Below are 23,123 nucleotides of genomic sequence, written 5' to 3'. Positions count from 1 at the left end.
CTGCTCTTATTCTCTAACTTAGATATCCACTCTTGGCCAGCTTAGGATGGGATACTGGCCTAGATGGACCTGTGATATGACTCAGTACGGCCAGACAGGTTTTTATCAGTTACTTTCAGAGGAAGTAGTGTATATATATTATATGTCTCCTTTATCCCTTCAAGGATGTCAGAGACCAAAAAATAAAGAATCAAAAAGTCTCATATACACAACCCAATTAACTATCTTACAACGTTCTCTTTCATACAAGCAACATTTTAAACAGCTTTACTGGAAAAATTATTTCCTAATTTTACAGGATCATAGCACTCTTAAAATTAAACTTATAAATATGGAGCATTCCCTGTGGAAATTCCTAATGTATATATGAGATCTTTCCTATGTTAGTCTACTTCAGTCTCCATATACTGTGGTAGCAGTGCTCAAAATACAGCCAAACTCAAACAAACATCAAGTTGAAAACTCATCAGATGCAAGGTGGTTATTAAACAGCAGAACAAAGCTATGGAGGTCTGTCTCTCACCATCTTACTAAAGGTCCTGGATAATCTTAAGTGTCTTAATCTCACTGTGGAGGAACTGCAATATCCCACTTTATTTCAGGGCACATCCTCACTTCTGGAAGCCTACAAATTAGAACACGTGAAGTTTATTTAGACTGCCGTAGTCCATGACCCTCTTTACTTGATCAAATTCCCCGCCATGAACACAGGATCCACCTTAAGAGCAGATCGCAATGGTGTTTTAGAAAGCTGATGCAAACTACAGCTTTTTAGGTGAGACAAAGCTGGACATCTGCAAAAAAAAAAAAAGAAGTAATCCCAGTAAACTGCAGTCTAGAAATCAGATCAATCTCCCTGTCCAATACTTGCATGGGAGGAACAAACAAAAAGAAGTTTTAAATAGAATTTAAGTATAACTTAGCTGTTCCCAATATGAACTTTACTGGCTTTAAGCTAAAATGAAACAGATGGGGTGGGGAATAAGAGGAGAATATAACAAGTAGGATTGAGAGTGCTTAGAAGTAAGAAAGAAAAACAGAGGAGGTTCCAAGTGCAACTGAGCAGCAGAACTGGGGCTCAGTTAATGGCAGCATTAACTGTACGCACTCAGTGTCCCTCACTGTTTTACAAATGTCATCTGCTTCCAACACACAATACCAATTATAAAAATGAAATCCCTCACATTAAAACAAACAAAAACCCACTTAAATCTTTGTATAAGTTGTACCATGCACTAGCATTCTGTTATTAGGGTTGAAATGCATACGACAGTACAGGAAACAACTTGATTAAAAAAATACAGTGCACTGGACTAACAGCCCCTCAGCCCTGGAATACATCATACCTCCTGCTGAACTTGAAACAGCAATTAAAAACAAGTCATACGCTGTTAGGGTAGGTCTGACAGCAGGAGCTCGAAAGGTTCTGAATTGTTCCTTGAAGACACATATCTTCCTTCATTGCCTGCCTCTGCTGTAGCAAACCCTGCTTAGAGATCAGGCTCAACTCCTAGCAGCTGCAGCTTAAAGTCTCCTCTGTGACATATTCTTCTCATAGGCATGCAAGGGCATCAGCCTTAGAAATTCTGGATTTGCTATTCACAGCATTTCATTTCTGTAAAAAACAAAACATCTAAAGGTGAGGTTGCAAGATACTGGGACTGTTTTTCACTTTTGAAAGGTTTGTGACCATTAAGGAGTGATATAGGTATGACTGGGAAAACCAAAAAACCAAACCAACCACCCCCCCCGCCCCCCCCCCCCCAAAAAAAAAAAAAAAAAAAAAAAAAAAGCTGCGATCAAGACAGACAGGTCCAGATTCTCTGCTAACATGAGGCTGCACTGAACAGAACATACATAAATACATTAAATATGATAACAGATGCACCTTGACAGCATTATTATGGCTAACTGGTTGCACAGCCAACTGAATGTATTATTGCCTGCACAATGACTTACAAGTAACAGCACATGACCTAAGCAAAACAAACAAAACCCCCAAACACATAACTTCATACTGCCAGAGACTGTATTCACATACATTACAGAGCAGTTAGGCACACCAGTGATTTCTGCGCCAAAACCACCTATCTACAGGGAGAATCAGCACAGTTAATTATGACAACAAATCATTAGGAACGCACACCAGATAAGCACACCTGCACTACTGGCAGTTTATGTGATCCTAATTCTCTCCAACTACATCTCAGCAGCAAAGCTAAAAAAATGGGGAGCAGGAGAGTTTGAAAGCAAAGTCTATTACTTTCCACCAATCTCTCTGACAGAGTTAGTCCAATTTTTGACCCAAGCAGAAAATTAAATCCAACACCAGGAAATCCCTCTAATATCATAACCAGCTTAACCTCTAGTAATTTAACAGGCAAACATTATGGTCTGCTTACAATAAACATTTAACGGCAGCTTAAGTATATCTACCTGCAAAGTCAATATAGATCACTATTTGCAAAGCTTGAGTAGTCTGCTGGTAGCCAAAACAAATATATCTGAATAAAAGCAAGAACTGAGCAGAGGTTATACTTACGGTATCAGCCTCAATCTACACCTGACACCACCAGAAACACCACATAGAGGTATGTTTTCATCACCTGATCCTGGACCAGTTTGTTTAATTGATCCTTAGGTAATGCAAAGTGTCCCTCTTAGGCAAGTCCTCTCCCTTATCCCTGCAGAGTGCTTTCGTGGGGAGCCTGTTACTCATCTTCCTTCAAACATGGCCACTCTTAAGTCGCTTTTCATAGCTGTGGTCAACAGTACCTTCCTCAAGTCCTTATTCTTGGAGAACAGTATTTTACCTTGAATAACTGACTCAGCCATACAGCAAACTGGTAACATCTGTTGCTCAATGGTCTTGTACATAATCTGTTATATTAGGTTATTAAAAGGCCCACAGACTGAGATCAATCGTTTTAAACCTCCATTCCAGGGAAAACGGTGCTCATCTTACCCATTCAAATAATTTTATGATAGATGCAGTCACCATGATTATCAAGGATTAAATGAACTTGTCAAAAAACTATTCAGAGATTAGGAACATAACAGTAAGTTCCTGATCAGAGATTTGGTATTTTGAGTCAAATTCTGGAAGACAGGGTATTTTGCAGGGAAAAATCATGTATTTATACATTTGCCACATAGACTTCATCTTGCCAAGTGCTTTCTGAAATTTAATAAAAATTAGGATAAGTGGGGCAACTGCCACTTGCTGCACTGATATGTCATATCAGACTAAATGAGACTAAGTGGGACAAAATTTTTGTGGTTTTCAAGCCCACTGCTGATCACAGCAGAGATTCTGTTTGTAATAACACAGAAGAGATTTCCTGGGACTGACAAAAACGTTTTATCATACCAACTGTTAGTCACTTAAATCATCTCTCTACAGCCCTTCTGTAACCATTTTTCCCATTTTTGTAAGGAACTCTCCCCCCTAGCTGGAGCATGCTCAGGGGAGCATGTTCAACCTTCCTCTGCCCCCTGCAAATCTACAGTTTCATTCTCTGATCTGCAGCCTCACCATTTTTTAGTTTGCAGACAGCTGGTGACTTGCCCGAAGGTGATGTCCTCATGGCTGACCCACTTTTCCTTCTACCCTTGGGAAATCCCAGTGCATTCTCAACCATATTCAATGGTTTCCTGAGCTTTTTTCTCAAAGACAAAAGTCCCCAGAGGTGTAAAACTTGGTTTTAGACTGGAAGCTCAAATTTCATTGCTATTTGAAGGATCTACAGTTCTAGAGGAATTTGTTTCCTTTGTAGCCAATATCTAAAGAAAATATTAACAAGAAAACAATAACATCAAGGCAGATAATGGCTGTGGCCTGCACCCGCTTCTCTCTATGCTTGAACATCCTAGAAAGATATATGAAAACTCTTGTATATGCAACTATAGTCTGTCTAATTTCTTTCTGCACTGCTATGCGAGTCAGTTTCCAAGGAGAAATGGTGTTACTAAGATTATGGAAGAGTTTTACAGGCTGGTCTGGACTGCCTCTATATAAGCCATTTCCACATGTGCCATCTAGTCCACAACTGTCAGTATCTGCTTGCATTCTCCCAGCCCACGCAAATAATCCTTTCCCATCCATAAGTTTTCCTATCTGTTAAGTGGTTCTATTACTTAGGCATGTGTCCTCTCATTCTGCTATCAGATCTTACACCAGCTCGTTGTGCCTGACAGAAAAATCCCTTGAATATTATTCTCGGGGGGAATCTTCAAAATGTGTTCTTCAGGGCAGATTCATTGTAATAAACCATATTTGTACTTTGATCCTTAATTTGCCAGTGCTATGCCAGGTAACTAGATCCTGAGAATTTCCAATTACAGAACACAGATGGTCAGAATTTGTTTCTATAAAAAAGCATCATAAACCTTATGTCTTATTTGAATGTAAAAATAATTTTAATTCTATTCATAGCTGTAATAAAGTAATGGAAAACTAAATTTTGTACCTGAGCTGGCCAAAGCTTATAACAATGTTTCAAACTGATCTCAACCTGAATTGGGTAATTGTGCATTCTGTGCTCAACTTGCCAGAGTAAGCTGGCTACCAGCAAACACTTCTCCTAATACTCCACAAACAGAACAATTACTGATTCAAGTCCAGCCTAGGATGTTTGGAGGGGGGAAAAGATGTATATCATTTCATCACAATCAGAAACACAGGTAGCAAGGTTAAAGGAAATGTTTCACAAAAGAAGCAACAACCACACTAAAAATACCAGCTTCTGAGTTGCCATCAAACTTGAAAATAGGCTGCAGAGACCTATTCGACCAGATAGCCCTGAGTCCTAGAACCCAAATACCTCCTGCCATTTCAGCCACATCAACTGTCACAAGAGTGAGAAAATACTTGATTACCTCCCCTTTGCATTTGCACCTTTTACATTTTCTCTTTCTTCCTGTTAGCTCAATAGACAAAGCCCCTTAAGCCTCATCTCTGCTTGATAAGCAACTGCTCCTGATTCTTCTTTCTAGACATGGAGAACAGCAGAAAGAAAAAGTGCATCTTCCACAAAATGCTTCTTAATACAACCAAACCCATGCTCAGACATCTATGAATAAGTCATACAGGTCATGCATACAGAGCACAGCATTGCTACAGAGAGAAGCAGAAAAAAAGGGAGGCAATTCTGTCCTTGCCTACAACTGGGGAGAGACAGCAGAGTCCGGTAAAAGGCCAGCATCCATGGCTCACGGTCACTAAAAAAGCTGGAGCTGAAAAAAGGCTGAAAGGTGCCTTCCAGCCACTTGAAAACTAAACTCTTTAAAATGCATGTATCTTATCCAAAAGGCACACTGAAAAGCAAATGAATGTAGCGTAGAAGTATCTCCCTATGATGAAAATTTAAGAAACTGAAGGGCTCTCCCATTCTAGCTCATCTTCTGCTAGAAGCTGAAGCCTGACAACAGGAAATTAGTTTCATGGGAGTTTTCCTTAAGGACAGGACCTAGAACAAGGGAGATGGTGGATTTCAGATCTCTTGCTCTTTTCAGATCGAGGGGGGGCACCTCTTGCTCTTTTCTGATCCAGGCTTGGCACCTTTAAATAGGCATGCATTAGCTACTGCAAATTTTACTAAAAACAAAAGTGACCAAAAAAAACAAAAACAAAAATCACATTTTTGGGTGCTTAGACACATTAGTGCTTAGACACTAATGAATGAAAGCTGAGAATCCATGGAAGCAATGTTACACCACATTACCTACATTCCCTCCTCCATAAAGCCTATGAACAAGATGCTGATCCTGGATCCACAGCTTCAAGTTCCTGGTTAGCCAATCTAAAAACCTACCTGCAATGAAGAGAAACAGTTCCCCTCTCTCCTGCCAGCTCTGAACTCCTGCACGCAGGATTCCACCATGGGCCAGTTCAGTGACTTGTACCAGCAGAAAAACTATTTCACTTCCTAATAAATAAGGTTATTTCCTTGGCTTAGAGCTCCTTGAACTGGCTCATTGTAGGGTCAGTCAAACTCAAGTGCCAGCACAATGGAGGAGCAGTACCTCAGATCCATTTCAGCCTCAGTCAAGCTGTGCTCCGTGTTCATCTCCACAGCAGGAAGCCCTCGGCCTTCCATGAGATCACAGGATTCAGCCACTTCCGCTTAAAAGCAGTGGAGTAACTGCCTGAGGCCAACGGTTTTTTTTTTTCAAGGCAAGCAAAATTTAAAGAAACCAGTTAGTTTTGATAACTTACTTGCATAACCCCTAAACTAGTAAATTTTAGTCTAATGCAGCTAGATTCTGTTTAAATAATTCAAGATGTAATTAAACCACAAAGCTCTAAGTCTCCTAATACAACATCACCACAAAGGTGACTTCTATTCTCTGACTGAGCTATGTCAGCAAGCAAGCAACAAGCGACTTTCTCTTCTTCATGAAATGACGGAAAAAGCCACACAATTTAATGGAGTGTCCAATCAAAAGAAGCATTGCGCTGATGCCTATATGAAGGTAAAAGTATAAGACAGCTACACTGTCCCCTTGTTTGAGCAGAACATGTATCAAGAATTTAAGCTATACGTCAAGAAGACTCTGACATTCCTAGTCCCTAACTGTAGAAGTGAAATAAAAAAAAGTTATGCTAAAAGAAGGGGGAAACAACAGGACTACCTACTGACTGCTCTCCACTACCTCTAAAAAGGCTGGAAGCTGGGAAGCAGGCAGCAGAAAGGTGAGACAGCTACAGTCTGCTTCAAGTGCTGCAGGTAAAGCTACTTATCTCTGAACAGATGTACGCACACCTCATGGTCCTCAGAAGCTACGTATTGCTTTTTCACGTTAGGGATGGATGAACTGCACAAATCGGGGTTTGGGGAGGGGGAAGAGAAGAACTTCAGATACGTTCCTACCTTCAGACTATGCTCCTACCAAGGAGGGGAAAACAATAGGTCTTAGGGTGACTAGCAATGATCCTGTTGGCGAAACCTCCTCACCGGACAGCAGTATCCTATCCAGGAATACCCACCCGCTGGGCAGAGGAAAAGGAAGGCTGCAGAAGCAACTCAGATACCTGGCAGGCAGACAGCTGAATTTGTGAGGTAAAAGGACAATGCGGCAACCTGCCAGTCAGGTGCAAGAGTGGCACACCAAGTGCTGGGAGGCAGATTCTTACGAAGAACAACAAGTTGAGGTGCAGTATGATTGAGGTCTACACAACCAAGTTCCACATGGAGAAGGTGAACAAGAAATGACTGTTCACCGCTTTTTCCAACGCATTAAAGCAGCAGCAGTAGGCAACTCTAGCAGGTGGCATGTTTGAAACAAATGCAAAGCACAGAGGAGTTGTGCAACGCCCTGTGGCAAGACACAGTGGAGGTTAGCATTTACACTGAGTCCAAAGAACTGGACAAATTCATAGAAAAAAAAAAAAAAACAATGAAGAAAACCAAAACCAAACAAAAAAAACAGCCAGTGGAGAACAACCAAATACGATGACAAAAATCTCTGACCAAAAAAGTCACTGAACTGAAAGCAACTGAGCGCTGAGAGAGCACTCCAGGAAAATGGCACTGCCCACCAACTCCAACCTCTGGCTCCCTCCTGGGCATTCAGCATTGGCCATAGTCACAGGTAACACGCCGGGTGATCTAATCCAGAACAGCCATTTCTATATCATCCCAGGGAGAAGCTGGCAAGCATGATCCGTATGGCTTTCAATGGTATAAAACACCAAGAACAGCCTGGATGAAATCCCAAGTTCTCTAACTTCTCATGCAGGGTAGGGAAAAAATGGGCAGAATTTTAGAAGAAACACCACCACCCCCCAAAAGAGCAGTTTCGGGGCTATGTGATATTTAAATGGGACTCAAAAAACCAAACAGATGAAATAGGTCTCAGAATTAAGGTGGGGAACCAGGAGGTATGGATTCAAGGGAGAACATGGAGGTAATATGTACCCCAGGAACCTTTTAACAGGGTGGCATTCTCCGGCACTCCAGGGAACAAGGTACACAGAAAAAGGCCACGTGACTCAAGGGGACGAATAGTACTATATACTAAAGAAAAAAAACAGACTCAAAGGAGACAGATAAATTCATTGTATCAAGCCTAAATGGAAAAAATGTAGTAGTAAAACTACCCCAGCTGACCAGAATAAAGCAGCAATGGTGATTTGCCATGGGAGAACAGATGGGCTGTGCCCTTAGGAAACAGGCAGCAATGGCGAACTTCAGTTTCCTCATGGAGATTAGGACATGTCACCAAGATGAAATTTTAAATAGTAACTTTATAACTCAACAGTAACTCAACTTTGTTGAGTAAGAACAGAAATATATCACCTTAAAAAAAAAAAAAGTCTTTGGCCAGTGCAACTTCTGCTTGGTCCTTTAAATTGCTTGATTTTAATTCTAATTGACTTACTGTGCAAAAAAAATGTCTTTTAAAAATAGAAAATGTGTGCAAAAGAAGAAAACAGCACAAATTCTTCCGAGTTAAATACATTTTTTTCTTGATGTTGTTAAAGAGATGAAAACTACATATTTTCCACACATACCTGACCACAGGCCAGCCAGCCAGTCTGCTGGATGACAGACAGACAAGAAATAGAAAGACTGAATAGAGAAAAGATAAGAAAGAAGATGCCAAGGATTTTTGGTTGTCGTTTATTTTAAAGAGCTCTGCAGAGGTTCTGGAAAATCAGAGTCTTACTTCCGCACCAGACATGTCCAGAAAACTGAAAATGAAAAATAAAACTAACTGGGAGGCAAGGGGGAGAAGTCATGATTTATAGACCTATTAGGAAAGGCTAGGTGCTTTTAGGAAGACTCAACAAGCACACAGATAGGGCCATCTCACTAATAACAATGTCTCTGAATAGCCAAAACCTCCTGGTGTGGTATCAGACCCCAGGCCTTAAAATGAAGATGTCCCAGGATAAAACTAAAGTTTCTCTAAAACTAGTAACTGGCTAAAAGAGAGGAAAACACAGAGGAATGCATAGCTAGGTTTCACAACAGAGTGCTGTTACCAGTGGAATGACACACTTTGTGTACATACAAAATTATTCAGGCTAACAAATAAAAAGACTGAAAAACTGCAGACTGCAACACCAAGAAGGGTATAACTAGGGCAAGCATGTTGTACATGCCCTCTGAGCCTTTCCTTAAGCATCATCTCTCCATCACTGGTAGGAAAAGGACTGGAGCAATATGGGGTTTTGGCCTGAGCAGTTGGGTTTATAATCCTACAATCTTGCTAGCTATTCCAAGAAAAAAAAGGTTAGGCAGGTACCCCCAAGACTGATCCTGATAAAACTGTCCTACAAGGGAATGATAATTCCAGTGTTTTTCTTTGCCAGTCAGAGAAGAGGAACTTTGCCCATTCCTGAAGGAATGAGATTATCATAAAGCATGCAAAAGCACACAGAATACAAAAGTAATGGCAGTGGACACCTCATACACCATTCATGAGCATCGCATCTGAAAAGTTTCTGATCCCACATACATCAGCATGAGAATGCTTGTTATGAACTGGATGATCGCCGGCACACAAAGGAAAAAAAGCCAAAACATTGACACATAATTCCTAACCTGCCCCTCTTATACTGAGAGATAGTCTCAAAAGAAGCTGATACACTGAAAAGCGGTGAATAGTGAGACGGTACTGATGCACACTGCCCTTTAGTCATAGCACCTGTATAGGCACAGCACCTATAAGCATTAGTGTTGAGGAAGCATTAGCACACCCCGTTTCACACACAACATGAGGTTAAATTTCACTCATACAAAGAAAAAGTTCTCAGGTTAAAAAATCTCTGTTGTGACTCACTGAGAAGTTTGTTGCTAAAAGGTATCATTTTCAGTGACAGTACAAGGAATATAAAGACATTCATGTGCAATGATAAAATTAGGAAAACTTTCCTTCTGTCAATCAAATTGTCTATACTTCCTCCTTGCAAGCCTAAGGAAATTCAAAAATAAAGAAGAAAGATTTTAATATACAGCTGGTTTGGACTGCTCAGAAACATGATACCAACAGGTATTGAAATCCCCACCCCCCAAAACACAGGGTGTCTTGAACTTGGCATGCAAGTAGTTCAGCAACACTGACAGAGTGACAGTGTCACTCCAGCACTTCATATAGCATACTGGCTCCTCATTAAATACAAGATGCTCTTCAAGGTCATGGTGTTCATCTTGAAAGTTCTCAGTGGGTCAGACCCAGGTTACTGGATGCCTCCTCTCCCAGTATGCAGGGAAAGCATAATGAGTACAGTCACATTCACCAGTGCAAACTTGGGCACCAGGAGCAATAAAGACACAATGGCAGGAGACTTCAAGCTAAAAAGCTGCAGAAGACACGGCAATGCACACAGAAGTAAAATCTCCCACCCCGCCAAAGCTACTGTGAAGAAACTCTCAGCGTCCTGCCTCAAACCCAAGCACCACCGAGTTATCCCAAAATAACACAATGAAAATGCTCCCTCCCCAAAAGCCCCTACAAAACAGGCTGGCTTTCTAGCATTCGGTTAAACAGGCACCTAGTGACACCGGGAAGGATGCTTGTCCCCTCGCCCCGGGCGGCAGCCTGCTCTCGATGACATAACTGACACCCTCCGTAGGTTCACCTGACACGTCCCTGCAGGCCCCGTCCCCGCAGGCCCCATCCCGGCCGCCCGGCACAAGGCCGCCGGCTGCCTTCGCACCTCAGCCCCCACCCCGACGCCGGGGGCCGGGCGGGCGACAGAGCCACCTGGCACCACCCGGCGGGGCCATTCCCTCCTCGGCGGAGCCTTTCAAAGCGCGGGGGGACGGGGCACCCCCTCTCAGGCCGCCCGCGGCCCCACACGACGCCGCCGTCGCCCGCGCCCCTGGGAGGCCACCGCCCGCCCCTCCCCCGGCGGGCACCCCCCGGGCCTCGCCCTGAGCCCCGGCACCCGCCGGCCCGCAGCCGGCCCGGGCAGGAGGCGGCGGGCCGCGCAGAGCGGGAGCCGCCGCCCCGGGCCGGGCCCCCCCTGCCCTGCCCCTCACCTCGGGCCGCCCCGCCTCCCCCCGCCGAGGAGGTGGCCGCGTCTGCCCCTGCACTGCAGCTGCCGGCACGCCGCCCCCCACACCCCCCACCGCCCCTCTCGGCAGATGGTTCGCCCCACCCCGGCCCGCCTTCTCATTGGCGGCGCCCGCCCGTCACTCGGCTTCGGGCCCGCCCAGCCCCGCGGGCATGCTGGGAACCCGAGTCCTCCGCACCCGACCCTTCCCCTTCCGCAGCCGGCACAGGGCGGAGGGGCGAACTACAGTTCCCACAGTGCCCCGCGCGCAGCCCCGGAGCGGAGCGGCCCGGCCCGGCCCGCGGCCCCACACCTCCCCAGCCGCCGGCGGGACGCCCCCTCCCCCGCCAATGACCGCAACGGCCGCCGCGGCCCGGCCTGGCCCGGCTCACCTGGCCCCGCCGCCGCCGGCGCCTCCCGCTGCGGCCGGCGTGGGCAGCGCATGCCCCGCGCCCTCAGTGCGGTTCGCCGGGCTCGGTGCCGCCGGCCCGGCGCGCTGCGGCTGCGGCTGTGGGGCGGGCCGGCCCCGAGCGCATCCTCCCCCTCGGAGCCGCGGCGGGATTCGCCCACAATGCACCGCGCGCCGCACCGACAGCATCAGCCTGACATCACCGCGGGCCGCCCCCGCCCGGCCGGGCCCGCCCCGGGCCCGCCCCGCCGCCACCGGCAACCGGCAACCGGCTCCGGCGTGGGGCTGGGCGCCGCACCGCCGCCGGCACCGGGCACCGCACTGCCGGCACACGGGGCTGGGCACTGCAGCGCGCCGGGACACGGGATGCTGGGCACCTCACCGGCGTGGGGCTGGGCGCGGCACAGCACCGCCCTGGGAGCGGGGCCGGCACGATCACGGGCATTGCCAGGACGGGGACTGGAGCAATGGGGACTGGCTCGTCTCTGCGCTGCTGGGATCAGCACTGGCATCGCCAGCGTGCGGCTGGGCACTGCACGGCCCAGGGACTGGGACCAGCGCTGGCACTGTCTCCACAGGGCCAGGTGCCATGCTTTGACTGGGACCAGCACGCTGGTCCTGGGACTGTCTGACCAGGACTGCCCCACTGGGCCTGGGACTGTCACCAGCACCTTCAGCATGGAGCTGGGCACTGCACTGTTGCGACCAAGGCCAGAGTCAGCACATCTGCCTGGGGCTGGGGCATTGCACTGCACTGTGACTGGCAGTGTCACCAGTGTGGGGCTGGCACTGCCCTGAGCTGGCAGCGGACACAGCCCGAGCAGTGCTGGCCTGGGGTTTTTTACTCCAGAGCTCTGGGGCCAGGACCAGCTCTAGCACCAACAGTAAGGGGCTGGTGCACTACACTGCACTGCCAGTGCCAGCACCAGCATAGTCTGGGCTGGACACCGCACTGGTTCCAGGACCAGCACCAGCAGCACTGGGCCAGACACTGCACCGCCAGGACCAGCACCATCCCCATCTACACAGGGCCGGTTCCTGCCCTGCCAGGGCTGGGAACAGGCACCACAGCCCACAGCCAAGCACAGCACCAACGCTACCAAAACCGCACCACACGCAGAAATGGGTCACACAAGTGAGCCTCTCCCTGCACGTGGCTGAGCAGTGTGCCTGTCCCCAGGCAGTCCCCTGTTCCCCCACCCTGAGGTACGCAGCTGCACCCCTGCTCCAGGGATGTGCCATCCTCCACACTCCAGCTCACTGCTACTCACGTTGTACTTGGAGCACAGATAAGCACACGGCTCCTACAGATGTGCTGTGCAGTGCACGCGGTTATGCTTTCTTGCTCCCTTTCGTCCCAGATGCGCACTGCAAATCACCCATATCCCCAGCTGCACCTTGTACCTGTGCCCCAAACTGTAGATGTGCACTGTTTCGTGCCCTGTAGATATTCACGCAACACACTGCAAGGGGCGCTGCTCCCAAACCCTCTCCTCAGACTTGCAACACACCCATGCCTTCTCCCCATCCCCACCAGAGTGACCCAACCTGTTGTCTGTCCCTAGCTAGAGGTTCGCATCTGACCTCATGTGTGGGATATCACAGCAGCTTCCACAGAGCTGAGGTGCTCCCCAATCCCTTGTGGGACGTATCTCCTAGCCAGGACTCTTCCCCTCCCAAAGCAGTCCCTTGGGGCCAGGGTGGTAACAAGGGGGATATGTTAAGAAGATTAACATCCCTGCGGACATGCCTGTGCAAAGGCAGATCTGCCATAGCCATGGCTACCCCCAGTCACTCAGACCAAGGAGAACAGGGCTACCAGGCCCCTGCGATGTTCCTCCACCGGCTGGAGGTGGCCCTGCTCCCCCTGCATTGAGGGCTTGCTCGGTGGAAGCATCCTGCAGAGACTCCAGGGAATCTCCAGCCCTGCAGCAGCTCATCCCCCAGGTCCCAGGGTGTAACACAACACTTCACAGCCAGTTGCATACTCATGCCCAGGGCCCTGTCATTCTAGGTCTATGATTGACAGATGATTGACAGTTGCTGCATGAGTTCTCTGTGCTGCAAGTCAAGTCCCCATCACTTGTGTCCTTAAGTGCTGGCCCCTGGTGTTGGGTTTGGGAAGGCTCGGGGGAAGCAGGCAAAGCAAAGGGAGAAGGTGGAGGAGCTGTCTTCCCCTGCAAAGGCCCTCTCACATACTTCTCGGTGCCCTTCAGGTCCCTTTTACAGTGCTCTACCTGCTGCCGTGGACATCTTCTCTGGCACACTGCTCTCCCAGGCTGCCTCCCAGATATGCCCGAGGGCCTGGCAGAGCTTTCCCCATGGAGGGATGCAACCAGGGGAGGGACTCCCAGCCAGAGATGCTAGCTCCTTCATGCCATGTCCTGCTGCCAGCATCCACAGGGGCACTTGCTGGGGGGAAGGAGTGCACGTGGCCAAGGGCAGGGTCCTCACAGCCCAGCAGGAGAGGGCCACTGGAGCACCAAGCACAGACCCAGCAGCAGAGTTGGGTTGGAAGAGACTTTCATGGTCCTGAGTGCACTAATAAGCCCTAATGGCTTTTACCAGCCTCACCAGGAGGCTCTACCCACACCATGCCCATGGGCCCATGAGCTCAATTTCAGCTTAGTCTTCAGTGCCTGCCTGAGCAATGCTGTACTGATCTCCAGCTTAGCCACAGCTGTACCTGTCCATGGACCCTGACCTGTGGATGGACTTCCTGGCTTGTGCTTGAAGCTGTCTTGTCAGTATGGGCCTGCCCAGGAATCACTGGACAGTGTCTGAGCCAGGCTACCATCACTGGACTTGATCCTGGTCTGTAGATTGACTACCTGGCTTGACCCCATACCTGCCTCATCACCACAAACTTGCCTGATGATTTGGGCTCTTGGTTGAACCTGACTACCACCACTGCATCCACCTTGCTTGGGTACTGCTATACTGGGTCCTGGCTGGGGAGTGCCTTGCCTTGCTAGCAGGGCTAACTTCAGAATTAGAACAGGGACTTGTCCTGTCCAGTTTGGAAGATCCACAGCCTCTCTGGGTCCCTCAACCCCTTTCCTGGGAAAGCAGTTTTTCATGCAATCACAGTTATGTTGCAACTTGTGTCTCTTTGACCTTAATTGAAAGGAGAAGCAATACCACTTGATGAGCTGAAGCAGAAGTCAAACGAGAGGAGGCTTCCTAACTTCCTCAGTTGTTTCCCCTAGGCAACTGTCTGCCCATGAGTGGGCCTCTGCCACATGTGGACACTGAGCTGAGAGCATCAGTACCAAGCTGGAGGGGACAGAAGAGTTTGGTTCCCCCTCAGGGTACGCAGCCCAAGAGGAAGCCAGCATGATGGGAAGGTTCATCAGTAAGGATTTTCTGGAACAAAGCACAAACAAAGCACTTCTCCTGGTGCAGGAGAGGAACCAAATGGCAAGGAAAGTCCAATGTTAATCAGTATCAACAACAGCACTGAATCACTTTGGTTTGAAATCCAGCCTGGAGCAGGAAACTCTTGCGGATGGGACAACTGATGGCCTGGGCAGGCTAATGACAGCTGAGACAGAGAATATGGGCACTAGCAGGGAAGGATACCCAGAAAAAGCAGTGATCTCTTTTGCTACTGATTACCCCAGTGTGATCCCAACCAGCGGTGGCAAGAAGTCTACAGAGGAGAAGGAAGCCGGTACCCTGCACTAGGTACCAGGCTCTGAGCAGTGCCACTGAGGCATTGGCTCTCTGATGCCAAGCACGGCATGCTCTCTGTGCACTCCGGGCAGACAGCCTGGAGGAGCACCAGACACCCCTGTGCTCGCACCCTGCGGGGTGCTCCTGCACTGTGCACTGCCACTGTGCGTGTGGCAGCCACGCCCCGTGCTGCGCTGTGCGCTGCAGCCAGACCTTGCATGGCAGATGACTGCACTCTCCCGCTTCTTGGTGCAGGGCTGGGCTCTGCTCCTTGAGCCTGTGCTGCACGCTGCACCCGGGCGGGCACCGCGCACTGTGCCTGCCTTTGTGTTCAGCTGGGCATTGGGTCTCCAACAGCCTTATCATGAATTTATATCATGCTTCTTGAAACATTCTTGGGGGAGAAAAGGCATTTTTGTTCATGTTTTTTTGAACACTTCTAAATGTTGTTTGTACTGTGTACAGCAAATGCAAACTTTGGAGCCAATTTAAGGGAAGTATGTGCAATCTCGTGAGTTAAATGTTTGCAAGATGGTGATATCATGCTAGAGATGTTTTTTAGTCTCTTTGCATCTGTCTAAAAGCACTTTAGTTATCTGGATATTTCTAAGTATTTTTTTTCTCCACTGTCACTTACTGGGCATTTATTACATATTCATAAATGGAAGAGCAGTGAAGCTATTTTTCACACTGTTTAGACCTTTATTCCAGGTGTGGCTAGGTGTGAGCAGATCAGGCGAAGATTCACGTCCCTGATTGATTAGCTCAAATACTCTGATCCTTCAAACCCTCTGTAGTTCTGTTGCTTTGGACCTAAGGTCCGCGATGATCTGTGCCACTGAGTTAAAGTGGTACCTGAACAACTGCATTTTAGCTTTATTTCATCCCTGCTCTAAACCTCCTTCTGAGACCTTCTTCTCTGCAGACGGAGCTGAATGGGCCTGCAAACCCACTGGAACAGCCACCTGGGAACATGTCCAATTTCACCTGCAGGCCCAAATGTAGCTGAAAATGATCAAAAGATTTTATTAAAATCTGGGTTAATTGTGACTTAGTAAGATTTCTAACACAGACCCGTGTGTACATGGCTCTGATGTTTTTGCCTGACCCTGCCTTTCTTTGTGGGGCCAGATACCAGCTGTGTGCACACCGTGTGGAAAGACCACTGGAAAGTACGGTTAGGAGCAAAACAGTGATAACCAAGTGGCAGTCATGGATTTCACCATCTTCTTACTCTCCTTTTTAGGGCATTAAGGGAAAAAATAGGGGGTGAGCAATTGGGAAACATAACCCATGTCAAATACCTGCTTTGATAGAAAAGGTAGAAAGGCAAAGCAAAGCAGTCAGAAGGCATCAGTGTGTGTGCCCACAGGGTAGCTGTGCCTGGGAGAGGGGCATGAGCAGAAATCCCCAGATATTCTCTCTCTCCACAGTAGTGCAGGCCTGGTGCTTACCAGGGAGAGCAAGAGGTGGTCTGTGGGGTAAATGCAAAATGAGCCCATGGAGAGTTACTGTGGCATGGAGGCTGTGGCTGGGATTAGCCTGCCTGGTGGAGTCCCGGCTCTAACCAGGATGGCTTCAGCTGAAGGCTGAGGTTTCAAACTGTCTCCAGCAGCTGAGGGATGGGTGTGGAAAAGCCAGCCAGGCTTGCTAGGATGCCAGATGCTCTTTAACCCATCAGGGATGAAAATCCTGTGCCTGAGTGCTTCCAGTCAAAGGTCCCAATCCTGCAAACACCTCTGCCTGCGTTCAGCTTTATGCTGGCACTTTTAGGGCTTGCACACTGCATTGAGAAAGTCTTGTACATCTTGACAGGAATTAAAGATGAGGCCAGTAAGTAACATTGTTGGTAGCAGTAGGACTAAGTGTACAAAGATGTGGGGGATTGGTTTGTTTTGGTTTGGTTTTGATTTTTTTTTTGCTACAGCTCTTATCAACAGATATCCGCAGCCAAACTCACCCCCTACTCAAACCACTGCTGGCTTGATTCATCAGTGCCTGCCATGATATCAGCACAGAAGACCCATAATATGTGACAAGGGTTGCAGCTATTCTGTTAGCAGGTGATCCTGTTAGCTGCTAAAATCTCTTGCAGGGCAGTGAGGTTGCCTGGCTGGACTGGGAGGCCATGCCAGGGGACTTGGCTGCAGCAGGGAATGACTCCTTCTACCCTGGCAGCCACAAGACTTTGGGACTTGCCATAGAGAGGTGGCATTTGCAGATCACAGTTACTGGACTTCCCTGGAGCTGAGCATCACTGTTTGGACTCCATAATGCCAGGAGGGTCTTTTGAATGGAGACACAGCAAATGCAGGAAGCAATTCCATAACCTGTCTTTTATCCAGCACCAGCCTTTCCTGGCATACTCAAGCGCCGTACTTAATAATGAGAACTTAATAATGAGTAACCCTCGTCGGCCTTCAAAAGTCAACAGCCTGATGCCAGACTTCACTGCCAGAAAGTCTTAGCTGGGACAAGTAAGCATTGCAAAATCTCAGGGACTCATCTCCCCTCTCCTCAGCTCTCTTGGAAGCAAGAGAGGAGATTTGGGGTTGTGCTTGTCCTGCCCAGGAGCCCAGCTGAATGGGGAGATTGGGTGGCCTCCAGGCTGGATTACATCCAAGTTGTGTTGATGATGGTCATGGCTTTCTTTGAGGAAAAAGACAGTCAAAACTTGAAGGTGGGGAGTGGTCTGGTGAAGCATGAGAAAAATAAAACTTGGTGGTGGAAAAGGAAAGTCAGCCTTATGTGTGTTGTGGTATAGCCCCAGTCGGCAATTAAGCAGCACGCAGCTGCTCGCTCACTCCCCCCTGGTGGGATGGGGGAGAGAATAGGAAGAGCAAAAGTAAGAAAACTCGTGGGTTGAGATAAGAACAGTTTAATAATTGGGAAAAAAAAAAGTAATGAAAAGGAAAACAACAACAGAGTGAGAGAGGAACAAAACCCAGGAAAAAACAAGTGATGCAACCGCTCACCACCTGCCGACCAACACCCAGCCAGTTCCCGAGCAGCGATCACTGCCCCCCAGCCAGCTCCACCCAGTGTATATACTGAGCATGATGTCATATGGTATGGAATAGCCCTTTGGCCAGTTGGGGTCAGCTGTCCTGGCTGTGCCCCCTCCCAGCTTCTAGTACACCTGGCAGAGCAGGGGAAGCTGAAAAGTCCTTGACTAGTGTAAGCACTACTTAGCAACAACTAAAACACCTCTGTACTATCAACACTGTTTTCAGCACAAATCCAAAACATAGCCCCATACTAGCTACTATAAAGAAAATTAACTCTTATCTCGGCCAAAACCAGGACAGTGTGGAAGAAAACCAGACAAGGGCACCATTCCCAGAAGATTTCAAGGTCTGCAAATGCAACTGCTAGGTTTTCAGGCCAAAGAATTTAAATTCATGGTCAAGTTTTTTGACAACTCATTTGCTTGTTTTGTGAAAAGCGTTCCTCTCAAATCCGGGGGGGGTGGTGTGTGTGTGTGATGTGGTTTGCACATAGGTAATATTTGATAGAAAACTTTTGAGCAGTCCTTAAGCAAACCAAGTGAAAGCCGAAGAGCTCTCCATACTCCTGTCTGGCACCAGGTGGCACGCATGCTGCTGTTTGTAACTTAGCACTTGGGCAAACCGGAGCAATGGCATTCAAAACACAAGGAAGGAATACCGAACTATATCAGCAGTGCAGTAACGCCGAGGAAGGTAAGACTATATTTATTCTTGTATGTTACTTATAAAACACACCTGCAAACGTCAGAAGTGCCAGAAATCCAAATCCTGATAAAATCTGTGTTATTTTCCTAGATAAATTGTCTGGTGATATTTCTAGGATAGGAAAAATTTATAGAAAACACTACTCGCTTCTACCACTGCCAGAACAAGCTTCAGCTTAGCATAAAGAGTAGGTTCAAGTTTTTAATCCTGAACATGAAATGTGCTTTGTCTGCCCAGACTCTGGGATTGAGTTGAGTTGGTGCCCAGGTAGTTTGGCAATTCTTAAGGATGCCCAGACCTTGCCGCTCTAATACGAGTTTTCAAACTCTGTGCTGGGAGGCTGGACCAAACTGCCTAAAATAATTAGTTTCTTCATGCCAGCAAAGATGTCCCTGCTATGCACAGGGAAGAAGCTCTGTGTTACGTGCTGTAAAATCTTGCTGCTTGCTGTTGAGGCTTTGCTCTATAAAGTCAGGGTTAAATCTGGTGCTGAGATTAAGACAGAGGAAGAAGTGTTGTGATACCAAAGCCAGGAGCTCCATATTGTGGATGACGATGCTCACAGGGCTGCCAAGCAAACAGTGGTACCTACTTAGAGAGACTTACCCTATTTTGAGCAAAGAGAGGACAGGGGTATGACACGTGGCAGGGCACGAGGGCACAGCATGTTCACCACCTACCTGCATGCACAAGCACTGTCTGTGCACAAGGGCTGGGCACGCCGTTTGAGGACTGTGCCGCCGCTGTGCTGACTTTGTGGTTGGTGTCCGGGCGTGTGGTGACATACAGTTGTTGTTGATAGGACAGCATGTGTGTGTGTGTGCTGAGTGTTACTGTGTGTGTGTGTGCTGAGTGTTACTGTGCATGTTAAAGTGCAATGGCTGTACCTGGGTGCCTGTGTCTGTGGTGATGAGGGTGTGTGCAGGGGTGCACCTCTGCCTGCATGTCTGTGCAGGTGATGTTCCCAGGGTAGTGTTAGTGCAAGGTGCATCTCTGGGGGTGTCTCTGGGGGCGCAGGGGGGTTGCTCCCAGGGCTGTGTGGACACGGGTGCATTTGGGTAGGTGTCTCTCTGTGTGGAACATACCTGTGTGCCACAAGTGTTCCCAAGGCTGTGAGGGTGTGTCGTGGTTTAATCCCAGCCGGCAACTAAGCCCCACACAGCCGCTCGCTCACTCCCCCCCCGGTGGGATGGGGGAGAGAATCAGAAGAGTAAAAGTGAGAAAACTTGTGGGTTGAGATAAAGATGGTTTAACAGGTACAGCAAAAGCTGTGCACACAAGCAAAGCAAAACAAGGAATTCATTCACTACTTCCCATGGGCAGGCAGGTGTTCAGCCATCTCCAGGAAAGCAGGGCCCCATCACGCATAATGGTTACTTGGGAAGGCAAACACCATCACTCCTTCTTCCCCAGCTTTATATACTGAGCATGACGTCATATGGTATGGAATAGTCCTTTGGTCAGTTGGGGTCAGCTGTTCCAGCTGTGCCCCCTCCCAACTTCTTGTGCACCTGGCAGAGCATGGGAAGCTGAAAAGTCCTTGGTTTAGTATAAGCACTACTTAGCGACAACTAAAACACCTCTGTACTATCAACACTGTTTTCAGCACTAATCCGAAACATAGCCCCATACTAGCTACTATAAAGAAAATTAACTCTTATCTCAGCCGAAGCCGGGACAGGGTGCAGCCGTGCCTCTCTGGGTGAGAGGCGCTCCCGGGGCCCTGTGGGTGGAGGGGTGTCTCTGGGTGTGGGATGCTCCGGGGGGTGCTCGCGGGTGCGGGGGTGTCTCTTGGGGGGCTCCCGGGGCCGTGCGGGTGCAGGGGTGTCTCGGGGTGTGGGGCGCCCCCGGGCCCGAGGGGGTGCGGGTGCCGCTGGCCGCGGGGCGCTCCCGGGGCCGCCCCGCTGGGGGCAGCCGCTCCCCGCAGGCCGTCTCTCCCGGCGGCTGGGGGCTGTCCCGCGGCCGGGGGCGGCGCCGGGGCTGGCGGTGCCGGGCGCGGCGGGGCCCCGACGGCGGTGCAGGGCTGTGCCCCATGGCGCTGGCGGCGGCCCGAGCGCGGGTGCTGCGCGCCCTCGGCCGCCCGTTCCCGCCGGGACGGGTCCCGGTCGCCGCCCGCCGCTGCTGCAGCGACGCGGGGGGCCCCGCTGCGCTGCCGCCCGGCGGGTACGGGGTCTGGCAGGAGCGGGCGGCCCGCGACCCGGCCGGTTTCTGGGCGGAGGTGGCGCGGGGGGCTCTGCGCTGGGACAGCCCCTTCCACACGGCCTGCCAGGCCGGCTCGGACGCCGGCGCCGCCCTCTGGTTCCTCGGCGGCCGCCTCAACGTCTCGGGTAAGGCGGCCCCGGGCCCGCGCATCCCCCGCGCCCCGCCGCCCTGGGGCCGGCCCGCCGATGCTACCCGCTTCTGCCTTCGGGCTGGCCGGGAGGCTTCCCACTGGGGTAGTTTTCGCCAGCGCCCCTCCTTGGGGGAAAAAACGAGGGTTTCGGTCGGGCGGCGCTCGGAGAAAATTTGCCGGGCGTTGCGCAATGCTGGGAAGCGGGGAGAAAATCCGAAGCCGGGTGTAACCCTGGCTGAGCCCCTTGCCCTGGCGCTGCTTCCCCGTCGGCCGCCCATCGCTTCTGCGGAAACCCTGCCGCAGCCCGACGTCTTCCTCGGGTCCACGCGGGGCGAAGGCAGGCGAAGGCCTGCCCCTGCCGAAGGGCTGGCGTGCGGCAGCCCCGGCGCCGTGCCGGGAGGCATGCCTTGAGCTCGGCTGTGCCGCCCTCGGCCCCGGCAGCTGGCTGCGGGGTGCTGCCTGGTGCCGTGGTGGGCTCTGCAGCGCCGACGCAAAGGTGAACCGAAGGTGGGGGGCCGGTGCGAATCCCAGTCTTTTACGGGGGAAGCTGCAGCCTCTTTTCTCTCTTATGTGAGGAGCTGGGTCTTGTCCTCCAACTTCACCGCTTACATGAAGGAACAGAAAAATTTGCAGTGACAGTCCTAACCGCCTCCAAGTTTCTTCCTGGCCATATCTGCCTTGAAGGCTTACTGTGCCGTGGTCCTGCTTCATTCAGTAGGAGTAAGCCCCAGCCCCGTCTAGGGTGCCACTCGGTGGTGAAGTCTTTTAACAGGGCTGTACGTTTCTTAACTTCATTTCCCATTCCTGAGGGAGTGCTTGAATCGCCAGACTGCGGTTCAGTAGTGCAGGAACTGTTAACATCTCTTGCCACCTTTTTTCACAGCAAAAGAGCAAACCCTCCTCAGCTCTTCCAGAGAACATAGGGGAGTGTCTCCTCCCAGGAGATGATTCCCAGCAGTGGATCCCAAGTTGATGGAGGTGTGTGTACAGCCCTGCTTCCAGCACCCAGCAATCAGGGGGATTTTAGCCAGACTTCTGTTTTCATTGATTCCTATTGAAATTAAGATCTTGGCTGAGCACAGAGACTTTCAGGGATCCGTTTCTTTCCTCTGTAGAGTGGGATCAGCACGTTCTTCTGGATCCCATGTGCGTCAGGTGTCTGAAATCCAGATATTGCTGGGCCTGATTTTAGATCATGTCTTGGGTCTGGTTCTTCTGCAGGCACTAAATACCACTTAGTTTTCTTTGCATAGATAAAAATAATAATCATAGACCACTGAAACATAGATGCACAGAATTAAACAGTTTTGCTGTTGCTGGTTTTCTGCTTTTAAAGCACGGTGAAGGTGGTACTCGGCCATAGCCGAATAGCTAGTTTTCTGCTAGGAGGCTCTGGTTTTGTCCCTTGATGCCTTGATTTGAATTAGTTGCAGAAATACAGCAGCAGTTCAGGTTCCTGATCCGGAGCACCCTGTGTGCCTGTCTCCCAACACAGCTGGACCATGGGCAACTGAGTGTTCTGCTGCTTTTTGCTTAGGGAGACCTTGCGGTAGGATTTGGGGGAACTGTGAGCTTCAGCTTCTGGATTTATGGCACTATAACTCCTGTCCAGGAAAATACTCTGATAAAGTACTGCACTTCCAAGGCACCGGGTTCTCAGGAGCACGTCTTACCGAAATGAATCATTTCCAAGCGTTATTGAAGAGGCGAGAAAACGTATGGAGAAACTGTTAGGGTACAGCAGTAGGGGGAGGGTCACTAAATTCTATTTTGTAAAATGAGCAAAAGGCTCTTGTAAGCCTAAGATCAGGAAGGAAATAATAGCATTTGGCCCTGGTTCACCTGCTGGTTTTTACTGAGCAAAGACCTAAAGCTCTCACTTGGCTCAGCTGGGGCGTGCTGCAGCAGAAATTCCCTCTGAAGGCTAGTATGGCTGCTCACTAGTAAGAAATACTGCTTGGGCAATGAATCCCCATTAATGTGAGTTTC

The 23,123-nt window shown here is 49.4% G+C and overlaps 2 protein-coding genes across 2 annotated transcripts in view; one reads left to right on the top strand and one right to left on the bottom strand.

Annotated features, from left to right (window-relative positions):
- Nucleotides 1-11,055, bottom strand: part of TTBK1 (tau tubulin kinase 1) — a 118,198-nt gene extending 107,143 nt beyond the window's left edge. The window contains exons 1-3 of the mRNA XM_075496646.1: nucleotides 10,992-11,055; nucleotides 1,347-1,615; nucleotides 524-625 (exon numbers count right to left, since the gene is read on the bottom strand). Coding sequence (XP_075352761.1) covers nucleotides 524-526 — 3 coding nt within the window. The 5' untranslated portion in view covers nucleotides 527-625; nucleotides 1,347-1,615; nucleotides 10,992-11,055. The remainder of the gene's footprint in view (nucleotides 1-523; nucleotides 626-1,346; nucleotides 1,616-10,991) is intronic.
- A 9,763-nt stretch (nucleotides 11,056-20,818) lies between these two features.
- ACSS1 (acyl-CoA synthetase short chain family member 1) overlaps nucleotides 20,819-23,123 on the top strand; it is a 36,083-nt gene continuing 33,778 nt past the window's right edge. Inside the window, exon 1 of the mRNA XM_075496636.1 lies at nucleotides 20,819-21,129. Coding sequence (XP_075352751.1) covers nucleotides 20,835-21,129 — 295 coding nt within the window. The 5' untranslated portion in view covers nucleotides 20,819-20,834. The remainder of the gene's footprint in view (nucleotides 21,130-23,123) is intronic.

Source organism: Mycteria americana, chromosome 3, assembly GCF_035582795.1.
Source record: "Mycteria americana isolate JAX WOST 10 ecotype Jacksonville Zoo and Gardens chromosome 3, USCA_MyAme_1.0, whole genome shotgun sequence".
NCBI classification, from domain to species: domain Eukaryota; kingdom Metazoa; phylum Chordata; class Aves; order Ciconiiformes; family Ciconiidae; genus Mycteria; species Mycteria americana.
Note: the sequence above shows the minus strand (reverse complement) of the source record. Positions and strands in the feature narration are given on the sequence as shown.